At 63.9% G+C, this 13,136-nt stretch overlaps 1 protein-coding gene across 2 annotated transcripts; it reads right to left on the bottom strand.

The window, feature by feature from the left end:
- Window positions 1-391: 391 nt before the first annotated feature.
- Window positions 392-10,274, bottom strand: PHF24 (PHD finger protein 24). Of its 2 annotated transcripts, none has more exons than XM_054810939.1 (8): window positions 9,869-10,274; window positions 5,132-5,504; window positions 3,945-4,130; window positions 3,416-3,494; window positions 3,123-3,325; window positions 2,609-2,775; window positions 2,271-2,372; window positions 392-2,170 (listed from the first exon to the last, which is right to left on the bottom strand). In XM_054810939.1, exons 2-8 carry the CDS (start codon window positions 5,498-5,500, stop codon window positions 2,074-2,076), a joined length of 1,203 nt encoding a protein of 400 aa, XP_054666914.1. In that variant the 5' UTR covers window positions 5,501-5,504; window positions 9,869-10,274; the 3' UTR covers window positions 392-2,073. The 2 variants fall into 2 exon arrangements, with proteins under 2 accessions (XP_054666914.1, XP_054666913.1); XM_054810938.1 differs by having other exon boundaries at window positions 3,039-3,325; window positions 9,869-10,255.
- Window positions 10,275-13,136: the final 2,862 nt, after the last annotated feature.

Genomic DNA, 13,136 nt, shown 5'->3' with positions numbered 1-13,136 from the left:
TGCAAACAGCCTGTTCCCAGCATCCAGCCGTTCCCTGTGCCCAGTGCTCTGTTCCCAGCCTCCAGTGCCTCCGCAGGCAAGGAGCACCCTCATCCCAGTGGATGGGTGTCCCTCCCACTGCAGGGGATGGAGCAGTTGTGGGGCCAGCCGGGCACTCTCCCCACTGTCTGCTCTCCTGTTGAGATGTGGGGCACCCCGAGTTTGCAGGGTCCTGGGTGCACCCCCTAGCTTCCCCCCATTGCTGTTGCAGGACACGCTGGGGACATGAGGCCAAGCCTGCCTGAAGGGACAGGGACTCGAGGCTGGGGCAGGGTGTTGAACACAACATTTCCGGGGTCCCCAGAAATCCCTGAGAGAAGCCAGAAGCCCCGTAAGTGCACTGGCCGGAGGCTAGTTGGACACAGCTGTTTAATGGACACTTCTCAGTACAGAGCGGGTATTGTGACCCACACACCCCTGGCCGCCTCCTTGCCACGGCTCCAGCCCTGTCCTGGACCTGCCATTCAAAACATCCCCATTGGCCTGGTACACCAGGGCAGTAGAGGAAGGTGTCGTGGCAGTGGCATGCCTCTTGGTCTTGCAGTGGGGTGAGTCCCTGGAGAGGGTCCTTGGCTGGGGCAGGGGGAGCTGCACGGGACGGTGCCCCCATGGCATCGGGGGGTGGAGGTGAGGGAGCAACAGGGCTGCCGCAGGTGCATGTCTGGTCTGTGTATGCCATGGGCAGCCCAGCTGAGCCAGGGCACACCAGGCAGGGAGAGGCTGAGGGCACCACGGGGAGGGGGTTGGAGGGGCAGGGGGCAGCTGCTGGGGCTGCGTGGACCTGGGCATCCCAACCCCTGGCATATGTGGGGTGAGGTTTCCAGGGGTGCCTGCTCCTTCGCCTGCGGGCTGACCGCATCCATCCACCTTAGGGCTGCTGGGCATCGCCCCTGCCCAGTGAGTGCCTCATCCCTGCAACTGACACCCTGGGGAGCTCTGGGCTCTGCCTCCTCCACCTTGTTCCAAGTACTAATGCCCCTGGTGAGGTGGGGATGCCCACTCGCCGTGCTGGGGAGGGAGTGGGAGTGAATGGGGAGTGGGAGGGAATGGGGCCGGTGTGAGACCAGAATGCTGAGGGGGGGAGAGCATCCCATGGGAACAGGGGGACAGGAGAGGACGAGGGATTCAGAGGAGCACTCCTGTGCCTCCGAGCTTGCCCTCCCCCCTCAGTGCTTTCTGTTCTCGGTGTTCCTTCCCACACCATCGCTGTTGGCATTCAGCGGTTGGTCCCCAGCAGGGCAGGGTCGAGCTGTGCACTCTCCCAGACACGGCCACGAGCTGTGAGTGCAAGGATGGACCTACTGGGCTCCAGCCTCTGTTGGAGCCGGCAGGGATGTGAAAGTGGCCAAGCCAAGGCTGGCCACATTCTGCCCCCAAGGATTGACCACACCGATGAGCTGAGCCGGCGCTTGCCGCAGGCCCCCCGGTGCTGCTGCCGGCAGCGTGCAGAGGCTCAGCCGTGCTGCCCCATGGCACTGCAGGAGGCTGGGGGTGCACGGCTGCTCTGGGCTCTGCTCTCACCCCGCAGCTACCCTGACCCGGCTCCAGGAGCAGGGAAAGCCCCACTTCTCCTCGGGGGCAGACCCTGCTCTGTCTGTGGGTCCCTGGGGACGGGTCCTCGGTACCTCCAGGTGCTGGTGGGTGAGGGGGTGCTGTGGGGCTGGTGCCCCACAGCATCCCCAGGCACCAGAGCCATCCCCGCAGCGGGGCCTGTGGGGGCACCCCCTGCGCCCCACGGCATCCCGGGGCACAGTGGGGCCTGTGGGGTGCGAGGGCAGTGGGGCTGCTCCCTGCCCCTCCCCACTTCCCCCCCACCAATCAGAGACCCCAGAGCTGCACCCACTCCCTCAGCCAATCAGAGCCCGGCACCCATCCTCTTCACAGCCAATCCAAAGCAGAGGCAGGGGGAGAGGACAGCACAGCTGCTCCCCCACCGGCCAATCGGCAGCCAGCTCTGCCCATTGAGGGGGGGAGGGTGGGGCAGGTCTCTGTGGTGGGAAAGGCCTCGCCGCCCAAGATGGCCGTCGCTGGGGGCTAGGCCGGGGGCTGCAGGTGGAGGGCGGCGCTGTTGGGGCGGGCGGCCAGGATGTAGGCGACGTTCTCCTGCAGGAAGCTGGGCCAGTCGATGGGTCTGCAGGAAAACGTGGGCTAACTGGCTGCCCCCGACACTGCTGCTTCCTCGGCATCTTCTCCAAAATGGGGGTGCCCCCCCAACCCACCCCCAGCCTCACCTGGCCTCCTCCTGCTCCACGACCAGCGGGGTCTTCTCCTGGCTCTTGCCACTGCCGCTGCTGGCGGGGCTGCTCTCCGACATGGGTCCCACATGGCTGATGCTGTGGGGGGGGAGGAGAATGGTGCCCTTCATCCCCCCTCCTTGCACCCCCTGTGGCGGCGGCAGGGGGAAGAGGGTGTGCGGGGCCAGGGCGGGGCTGCAGGACCACGGAGGGGGAGGTGGTGGGAAGGGGCGGGGGGCACCCATTTGTGTGCCAAGCCCCTTTGGTGGGCGCTGGGGCCGTGGTGGGAGCCCTGGCAGGGATGTCACCCCAGCCCAGGGTGGGCATCCCCGTACCTGACATTGCAGGACGGCATCTCCTTTTGGTGCTTGCGGAACCAGGCGTGCCGGGCCCGGCGGCACTCGCCTTCCCCGATGAAGCCGTCGCTGTCCTGGTCCAGGGCGAGGAAGGCTGCCCGTGCCCGCTCCCGCTCCTTGGTCGTCAGCAGCCGCAGGAGGGCGTTCTGGGGGGGCAGAGAGGGAAAGGGGGAGCACTTGTCCCACGGGAACCCCCCCCAGCTCCCCTGCCCAATACCGTGGGGGTCTCCCGCCCTGGGTGTCACGGCCATGGGTGCCAGCTGTGGGAGCTGGCACTGGGTGCTGTGGATGTGGTGCTGGTGCTGGGTGCTGCAGATATGGTGCTGGGCATAGGTGCTGCGGCTGCGGGTGCTGGCCACGGGAGCTGGCCCCAGGTGCTGTGGGAGCTGGCCCCCAGTGCCGCACTCACCAGTACTGGCCGTGGAAGCCAGCCCCAGGTGCCATGGCCATGGGTGCTGGCTGTGGGAGCTGGTCCTGGGTGCTGCAGCTGTACCTGCGGCCGTAGTTTCTGCAGCAGCTGGATGGACTCGTGGGAGAGGAAGTCCTGCCACTCGATGTGCCCCTTCTTGTCAGGGTCCAGGGCGGAGAACTGCAGGGCTGCCTGCTCCTCCTGCGCCTCGGCCATGGGCCGCTCGAACTGCTGCTTGTGCACCAGGTGCTTGTAGTGCAGGAAGTCATCCAGGGTCAGGCAGGTCTCTGCGGGGGACAGATTGGCTGTGTGATGCCTGGGGAGGGGGCACCCCCCTCCCCTAACTGTCTGGGACCCGACGCAGGGAGGGTCTGCACCTGGAATGATCTTGCAGTGCCGCAGGGTCTCCATCAGGCTGTACATCTCTTCCTCTGTCAGCAGGAGATTGAGGTTGTCCTGGGGAGGGGGGCAGAGAGGAGCCGTGGGGCAAAAGCACGGGGTGGGGGGAGCACCTGGCTGTGCCGCAGCACCAGGATCCCTTGAAGGCGTGTGGGTGTGGACACACAGAGAGCGATGGTGTGCTGTGTCACCCAGGGGTGCTGCAGTGGGATGGCTCCATGTCCCTGGGTTTTGGGTGCCTTTCCAGCTCTGCCACAGCTCCCTGTGTGCCCAGTACCACGTTCCATGGTGTCAGGTCCCCCCGCCAAGGTGCTGGGGGGCTGGCTGCAGGGGTGGGGAGGTGGTGACGGGCCAAGGTGGGCAGCAGGAGCTGGGGAACAGCAGGTCCCCCATCACCCCAGACCAGGCTGTGACGTGGGACCCTGCTGATGTCTGCGCAGGGCACGGCTCCCCAGGGAGCACCCACCACCCAGCAGAAGCCCGCTGTCCCCCACCCCAGGCACTCACGCAGTAGTAGCAGCTCCAGCCCGTCTCGGTGTGCGCCGTCTCTGTCACCTCCACGGCGCTGTCGTTCTGCAGGTAGCCCATGCGGCGCAGGCAGCCGTCATGGTACACCCGGCTGCAGACGCGGCAGGGGAAGAGGCTCTCGGCCGTCCACACCTCGCAGATCTCGCACATCTCGTCGTTGAGGACCTGGGGAGAGGCAGGCAGATGCTCAGTGGGGCAGCGTGGGCAGGGGGCTGGCTTCACAAGGTGGGGGTCAGGGCGGTGCTTCACAGGTGGGGATGGACGTTGTGGGGCAGAGGGGATTGGGGGTGGGATTGTGTGGGGCTGGCATAGGGAACAGGTGGGTGGTGGGGTTCAGGGGGCATGGCTGGTGGGGTTAGAGGAAGGTGGAGGGGTTTGTGGGGATGAATGGAAGGTCTGTGGGTCCGGCTGTAGGGTTGGTGGGGCTGTGGGGTTGTAGGTTCTCTGGGGTGCAGCATGGTAGGCGTGGATAGCCAGGCTGTGGAGTTGTAGGTTGCTGGTCTTTAGGGTTGTAGTGCTGGCGGGTGGAAGTGCTGATCTGTGGGTTGGCTGGTTGTAGGTGTGGACGGATAAACTGTAAGGCTGTAGGTGGGCTGGGGTGTAGGCTTGTTGGGGTGGGTGGATGGGTAGGGTCATGGGTGCGGGTGGGTGAGCTGTAGGATTGCAGGCACGGGCAGATAAGGTAGAAGGGCTGGGCTGTACGGGTCACAGGTGTTGATGGACGGGCTGAGCTGTACGCTGGCTGGCTGTAGGCTGACAAAGGCATAGATCAGATGATACTTCTCTTTTCCCCAAAGCTGGAGCTGTCTGTGCCCAGCAGTGACTTCTCCTCTCCAAGACACCCTGGGGTCCCCCAAGGCATGTCTGACCAGTCGCACCCTCCTCCTCCCTGCGTGGCATCTTCAGCTGCTCAGCCTGGCCCCTAGGCCCCTGCCCCACTGAGCTGCCTTCATGGAGCTTTGCAGTGCCCGGGGAGGCTGTCACTGTCTGGCGGGCACCGGGGATGCTAGCACGTCCCTGGGCTCTCCCCTGCACATCTCCAGCCCCGTCCCCATCCCTCCCACTGCATCCCCGTGCTCCAGCCGCTCCCCATCCCTCCCACTGCATCCCCGTGCTCCAGCCGCTCCCCATCCCTCCCATCACATCCCCGTGCTCCAGCTGCTCGCCTGCTCCCGTTGCTCCAGGCTGATGTCTGGGGGCTCGTCATCATGCAGCTCCCGCTTGGGCCGGATGAAGGCTGGCGGCGTGAACCTGTTGGCTCGGTCAAACTCCTCCGGCTCCACACCCCGGCCATCCCGCAGCCGTTCCCAGGCCGCCTTGCTGGCGCTGCTCTCCTCTGGCTGGGAAGGTCCTGCTGACGCCTCCTCCTCTCCCTCCTGCACCGTCTGCTCCAGCGTTCCCTGGCGTGTCCCCCCCGCCTCTGCCCGCCGCCGTGTCGATGGCTGCTCCCGCAGCCCGTCCTTAAAGGCTGACACGGCCAAGCTGACCTTCTGCACCTTCTCCACCGTCTGACGCCTGGACATCAGCACCCCCATGGCTCTGTGGGGGTGAGGAAGGTCTCGATGCTAAGGTCTCAGAGTGCAGTGCTGCTTCCCACCCCTGCATGTACCTGGCCCCAAAAAGGTGTCCCGGTGGCTTTGCCCCAGCTGCATGTGGAGCAGGGCAGGGCAGGGAGAAAAGGGGGCTCCTTGGCAAGCCGGCGCTGGGGTCATCCGTGGTGGGCGTGGGGAGATGGAGCCGAAGCCAGGTGGAGATCTGGCCATGGAGGGTCTGAGAGTTGCTGGGGGAGCAGGACAGCAAGCAGGGACTGGGTTTGGGGGCACCCTGCCTCACACATCTTTGCTCTGCAGACTCTGGCTGGAAACACATTCAGGCCCTTCCACAGACCAGTAAATCCCAGAGGGATTGGGACCAGCTGTAACCCCGCCCCTTGCATGCATCCCATTCTGCCTCGGAGAAAGCCTTTTTGGCCAGCCAAGGGTGAGAGGCGTCCTTCCAGCAGCTCTGCCCAGGGCTGGGGCATAGCAGAGCTGGTACTGGGTCTTGTACCATCCCTAAATTTCAGTTTGCCCCCCAGTCTCTCTTCAGCTCGCTTGTGTGATCGCTGGGTGTCCTGCATCCTGCAAGGAACCATGCGGAGAGGTTGGACCAGCCATGGGAGGTCTGGGAGGGTGCAGAAGGTAGGGGGAGCAGTGGATGGATCTGAGGTGCATGGGTCCCAAGAAGGATGTTCAGGTGCAGGACTGAGGGAAGATCATTTTAGGGTAAAACAGAGAGGGCGATGGCAGCAGCAATAGCAGGTTGGGCTCTGTGTCAATGGGGATGGGCTTGGAGAAGGGTGGGCTGAAGTTGGGGAGAAGGAGGATTTGCTTTCCAGCAGTGTGGGGCACAGCATCACCCCATGTGTGTCCTGGCACTGCCCCTGTGCCCTGCTGGGGCTGCGTTGTGGAGGATGCTGCAGCCCAGAGGCGCTCCCAGCACTCGCTGCCTGTGCAAGCGGGGGGACGTCGGAGCAGCCATCTCCCTCCCTGCCGGCCTCAGCAGGGAAGTCCCCAGGTAGCGGGATAATTAGCCGCACGCGCGCAGACGCCAGGATCTCGCGGCTGTGGGAGGACACGGCGCTGCGGGCACTGCTGTGGCAGGGAGCCTGGGTAGGGTAATTACAGCTGCCCCACATCAGCAGTGCCGAGCAGAGCGTGCTGGCAGGCGACAGCTCGGTGCCTTTTGCTTGTCCCTACACCTGCAAATGCCTGGCCCCCACACTCTTGCCCCGTGATCCCCCAGCCGCGTGGGGTCGGTTCATGCGCACGCGCAGGCGTGCAAACCCAAACATCGCCATGTGCACACGCATGTGATTTCCCAGCCTCCCCCCACCACTGCAGGACCATCTGCGTGCAGATTCCCACGCACAGAGCTGGGTGCGCGACGCATGTGGGCCCCATCCTGCGTGCGGGGGTCTCGATGGCGGGCACACACGGATGGGGGTATTTTCACCTGTTGGCCCCCATGCCCCGTTTGGGGCTGGGGCCCTGTGGCGTGGCAGGGCAGCCTGGGCAGCAGTGGGGTGGCTGATGTGTGGCCCTGCCGTAATCCCCCAAAATGAGGTTCCCCTGCATGCTCACAGCACGGTCGCCCCTCAGCCCTGCCCCACTGCTGGAGGATCCCAGCCCTTCTCCCTGTTTCCTGTCTTCTCCTAAGGTCACCCCAAGCGTCTCCCACCACAGTCAGTGCCACCGGCTGCTGTGTGTCTGGAGGGCATCACTCCTGTCACGGCTTGTGTCTGTTCTCAGCCCCACTGGCCGGTTCACCCAAACCTGCTCTGCACTCTCCAGGACCCACTTTTCCCCATGTCTGCCTGACCCACTGGCTCTGCGAGGTGGGACATCACCCCCACACAGAGCCTGGCCCAGCTCAGGGTCCTGCCAGGCTTGGGGAGTCACCCCTTTTACAGGGACCCCTGGATGTGGGGAGTGGGGGACCGGAGGCACCGTCGCCCCACTGCAGCCCAGCTACCCGAGTAGCCCCTGCGTCCCTACGTGTCCCCCAGGAAAGGTGTCTCTGCTGCTATCTGTGGCCACCCCCAAGGCACCTGGTGGCTGGGGACCCGGAGCAACCGCCCAGCTCACCTTGGCCCGAGGTGCCGGAGCCTCGACCTTGCTGCCGGGCGCCAACACGGGGGCTATTTTTAGGTCGCCCCCACGGAGGAGCTAAATCTGGGCATGGGCTGGAGCTGCCTGCAAACACCTGGCTGCACTGAGCCCTGCTGGCACCGAGGACTGTCACAGAGGGTGGTGGGCACCTGCCCACCCCTTTCCCTTCCCTTGCCCCAAGCCCCCTGCACTCCTGCCCTGTCCCCTGGGCAGCACCCATTCCCCATGCTCTTCTGATGGGGGTTTGCTCCTTGCTGCTTCATCCCTGCAGCAAAACACTGAGCCAGAAAGCACTTCATCCTCCTGGCACCCATGTACTCATCTTTCCCAGCCCCATGCAGCAATCCATGTGGGGAAACTGAGGCATGGAGGCAAAGCTGGTGCAGCTGGAGTGAGGATCAGCCCATTTTAGGCAGGGATGGGGTCAGTGTGGGACTGGGCTGGTGGCCAGGAGAAGGAAGCAGGGTAGAGCATCCCGATGGAAACAGAGCCAATGGTCCCTGCATGGCTCCAAAATCTCCTCTCTCCCATGGCAGTGGGAGTGGGGAGCACTCGTGGCTCATGCTGGGGTTATGGGGTGCCAGGTTTGGCTGTGAGGGCGGCAGTGGGTGCACGGCGGCGGGTGATGCGTGGGTGGGTGTATTGCAGCGTGGTGGCGTGGGTGTTGTGATGGCTGGGAGTGCAGGATGGATGCAGCAGGAAGCAGCACAGGGTGGGTATGTTAGGGGTGGGTGTGTTAGGGGTGGACGTGTTAGGGGTGGATGTGTTACGAGGTGGAGGTGTTATGGGGTGGATGTGCTACGGGGTGGACGTGCCACAGGGTGGCTGGTGGTGCGGGACGAGCGTTACAGCCTGGTGGGGAGTGTGCGGGCTGGGAGTGTTGCAGCGGCTGTGGGCACGGCGTGGGTGGCGGCTTTGGGTGCAGGGATGTTGCAGCAGCTGTGGGTGCAGGGTGGTGTCTGTGGCAGCTGGGGGTGTGGGATAGGTGTGTTTCGGGGGCCATGGGTGCAGGGTAGGCTGTTGTGGTTCCCAGTGGTGGCAAGGGGAGCTGGAGGTGTGGAGCCATAGGGCCCATAGGGCTGGCCGCGCCTCCCTGCTTGCCCCCTGCTGAGCCATTCTCCCTGCTCCACGGTGTCTCCTCGGTGCAAAGCCCCACCAGCAAGCCAAGGGCCGGCAGGTGCTTGGGCTGGTGCATGCCATGATCAAGGTCCGTGGCACCCCGTGCACCTCCCCTCAGGGAGATGCAGCAGGGCTGTGCCAGGAGCAGGACCCCTCCTGGGCTCTGTGGCTGGTGGGGAAGGATGTGCCTGGTCTCAGGCCTCCTCCCTGCCCTCACCAGGCTCCCGGTGTTTTTACCCCCCCGCCCCATGCTGTGACTTCCTGGGAGCAGCATTAGGGACCTGGGGGCAGATGGATGGCGTACTGATGGGGAGGACACCCCAGGGACCCCAGGGGCCATGGCAGCCCGGCTTGGTCTGAAGGACACTGAGCAGGGCTGGGAGGAGCTGCCATGGCTGTGGCACAAGCCCTGCACACCCTGCCAGCCGCTGTCTGCCTGGGGTGAGGGCGGCCAGGCAGTGCAGGCAGCAGGCTCTGCTTGGGGGACTCCACATCCCACCTCCTTGAGCTGGCTGGGGGTGCCCAGAGGGGTCTGGCAGCACCCGTTGTCCACTCTCCCTGGCAGATGGCACATGCTGGGACTGTGGCACTGCCGGGGCTGCTGCTGCGAGGTGACCCGGTTGCGTGGGGCAGAGGGATCCATGGCTGATGGTACTCTCCCCACCCTCTGCAGGGCTGCAGGGGCCCGGGGGGGAGGTGGCTGGAGCCCCAGCCATGCTGTGTCCCCCTCCTGGGGACAGTGAGCTGGTGGCTGCTCTCCCTGCCGGATCAGGCTGCCCATCCTGCCATGCCATGGCAGATTTTATAGGTGTGTCGCACGTTTCCATCTCCCGGAGAAAATGCCGTGACAGCAGAGTCCCTTCCCCTGCAGCAGACACGGCTCCTGCCCAGCTCCCCACTTCTCCTCCTCGTCTCCCTCCTCAGCCCCTCTCCCCAGCACCCACATGAGGACCCCAACGCCCGGGCAGAACCCTCCCACCCCATCCTCATCACCCATCCCAGGAGCTCTGGTCACCCTCCCTGGCACCAGGACTCCAGGGGCAGCCAGGGGACCCACCCATGGGTGTCGTGACATGCGGCCAGCTCATGCCATGCACCGTGCAAAGTGCCAAAGGTGGCAAAAAAGCGACTTACCAGGGTCAGGGTCCGTCTGGGGAGCACGAGCCCTAGAGAGCGGTCCACACGATGTCCATCGCTGCTGCCTCTGGTCACGACCCCCTCTTCACTCACGGGTGCTCACCACATCCCGCGCCCTGTGTGCAAATCCCTGCCGGAGGCTGGAGCGGCAAGGCTGGTACCCAGGGAGCCAGAGCCCTGCACTTGCTGCGGGAGGATGCAGGAGACAGTGAGATGCTGGGAGCGGATGCCTGTGTCTAGCACACACGCACACACACACATACACACACACGCACACACACAGAGGAAGCAGGGAGCTTGTGACTGAGGCTGAGCAGATGCAGCCTGGTTTGCTGTCCCTGTACCAATTGCTGCCTGAGCTGTGTTAAACAGCTCTCTAAGACATGAAGCATTTTTTTTAACTGGGCTGACGTGTGCTGGGAGATACCAATAAAAGCTTTCCCTGCACCGGCCCCCGGGGGCTGAACTGCCTTTCTTCAAGACAGCCTCAAGGACTACGAAGATGGGGCTGCACCCGCAGAGGAGCGAAGGTCTCCCCTGCCCACCTGCCAGGGTCTTCCCCAACCCAGTGCCCCAGCCACAGGCTACCTGCAACTGCTTTAACCCGATGCTTGCTGGTCAGCACTGCAGGCAGGCTGTCGTCCCTGCGCCATGGTGCAGCAGGGGCACGCTGACTCCTGGCTACGTGCAGCCCCGTGTGCCCCAGTGCAATGCAGCACTGAGAGTTTCAGTTCTCCTGGTCCTCAGCATTGGATGTTACATGGGTGCACACCACAGGGCTGCAGTGGGGCTGGGGTGTTGTGGAGGGTGTGAGGGAGGTGATGGGGCAGGAGGGAGGATGCTGGGATGGAGAGGAGGGCATGGCCCTAATGCAGTGCTTCTGAAGGTGGGATATCTGCTCCACATACATCCCCAGCTGCCCCACACCAGGCTGGTGGCGATGGTCACTCAAGCCCCAACACCCTTCTGGGAGGGGGTACCACTGGCTGAGGGGGTTGTTCTTTCCCCTTAAAGATCTGTCAGCTGTACCTAGGGATGATTTAGGGTGCAAGAGTCCCTTTGCCCTCCTAGGAGCAGCTTCCAGCCAGGGCTGGGATTAGCACTGAAGGTTAGAGCAGAGGGGCCTGGGCAGTGGGGGTGGCTGTGGGGCTGCCCTGCCCCTCAGCCAGGTGGGATACAGCAGGTCCCCTCCTGGCTAGGGGAGAGGGATGCTCTGTTCAGCCCCACTGCACTGTTCTGGTCACTGGGATGCTGTTGGGAGGGAACCCCAAATCCCAATCTGACATCCCGGCCATGCCAGCACCCATGCCCTCCATGGGGCAGGGCCTGGCTTGCTCCATGCAGACCTGCCAGCCCCATGGAGGAGTGGACATGTGTGCAAGTGTGCAACGACATGTATGTCTGCAGAGGTGCTCAGGAGGCCGTGGTAGAGCAGCGAGCAGCAGCATGGGGAGCATGGGGTGGGAGCCATGGGATGAAGGACCATTCAATGGCTGAAGCTTGCTGGCTTCCAGGAGATGGGCAGCACCATCCCTGAGGTCTTTTCCACCTCTGAGAAAGCTTGTGCTGGACCCAGTACCCGATGCCTGTGCAGTACCCTGCCTCTCCAGGAGCAAGGAGCTGGGGCAGGGCAGCTTTGAGGGTGTTCCCAGCACTGTATTCAGGGCAGGTTTGCTCCAGCCTGTGCCACACAGTGGTGCTAGGCTGGTCTCTGACCCCTGACTGCTGCTCCTCAGCCTGTGCCAGCCCTCCCTAAACCTATGCGTGACAACACTGGTCCCACAATACCACTACCTCCATTACAGACCTTTCCCACTCCCGCATGTCTCAGCCAGAAGTGAGCTGAGACCGTCTGCAGCTCATGTCACCTGCAAGCAAAGCCAGGGGCTGGGAAAGGCAGCATCTGGGCACTGTGCTGGGACCTGAGCCGGTCCACAGCTCCCTTCCTTGCTGGATGGCGATGCACAAAGCCAGGCTGCAGACAGGATTTATCTGCTTTCTGCTTGTGGCTGTCAGGTCCTGTCTTGCTTCGCTCCATCGGCTGCGGGAGCCTTGCAGGGAACCTTCAGTTGCCCTGCCCTGGCCTGAGGTGCCTCTCTGTGCTTCATCCTTCCCCAGGGGTGCTTCCCTTTAGGGTCAATCACATTTTGCATTATTTGGCCCCGGGAGCACGGTGGAAAGGTGCTGGGATGCATGTGGGGTGGATAAAGTGGAGGCCAGCTGTAAATGAGGGCAGAGGAAAACATCTCTGCAGACGAACCCTGTCCCCAGGGGACTGGGGAACTGGGGGGGAGGCGGTGGAGGAGGAGTGTGCCGGCAGGCTGCGAAAGCTTTAAGTGCCTCTGCAGGGAGATCCCTGCCCTGGCAGGGCTGAGTGCAGTGGTTCCTGGAAAAGCAAAGGTGAGGAGGAGCCCCAGTCCTGCTGCTGCTCAGGCTGCCAAGGGGCTTGGGGGTCCTGCTGCTGTTTGCCCTGGTGCTCTGCAGTCCCTTCTGTAGCCCTGCAGCCGTGGACGGGGCTGGCTGAGCCTGGGGGATGGCAGCTCCTCGCCAGCACTTGGGTGCACCAGGGCCCAGTCGGTGAGTGTGGTGTCCCACCAAAGGAGAGCTGCAGCCCAGATCTGCTTCTGCAAGCAGCATCCAGCAGCGCGTGCCCCGTGCAAGGTGCAGGATGCTCTTGCACTCCCCAGGGAGAAGGAGGACACAGTCCCCTGCCCTCTCTGAAAAGCCACAGCGTGTCTGGGCACCCATTGGAGCGGCTGCGACAGCAACAGGCTCGGAAAGCTCTTGGCGGAGCCAGCAGCTCTGGGCTACCGGAGGAGGGCTGCAGGGGTGGAGGTGAGAGCTGAGCTGCAGCGGGAATGTGCATTTTCGTCAGCTCTTCCCCCCCCAAAATCTCGCATGACGCCCGCGTGTAGGTCACTGGCTGCTGCAGCGACGCGGCGTGTGGGCTCACCATCTGCGGCTGCTTCTGGAGCCCACTGCCTGGGAACACTGCCCTGTGCCACCTCGGCTCATCCCAGCTCCTGCCTGGCCCCCGGCCCTGAAGCTGCCAGTACCCTGGGGGGCCGCAGGGCGAAGGGTTTGCTCTTTGATGGGGGAAACATGAACTTTTGGCTCCTGCCAAGAAGCAAGAGCAGCAGCAGTGGGGCGCCTGCGCAAGCCGGCATTCCTGCCAGTCAGCGGGAGGTGATGGAAAAAAGAACTTGTCAAAATAGCGAGCTATCTTTTTTCAGGAGATTACAAGTTTGGCTGAGGGAGATAATAG

This window comes from Grus americana, chromosome Z (assembly GCF_028858705.1).
Source record: "Grus americana isolate bGruAme1 chromosome Z, bGruAme1.mat, whole genome shotgun sequence".
In the NCBI taxonomy this organism is placed as follows: Eukaryota; Metazoa; Chordata; class Aves; order Gruiformes; family Gruidae; genus Grus; species Grus americana.
Note: the sequence above shows the minus strand (reverse complement) of the source record. Positions and strands in the feature narration are given on the sequence as shown.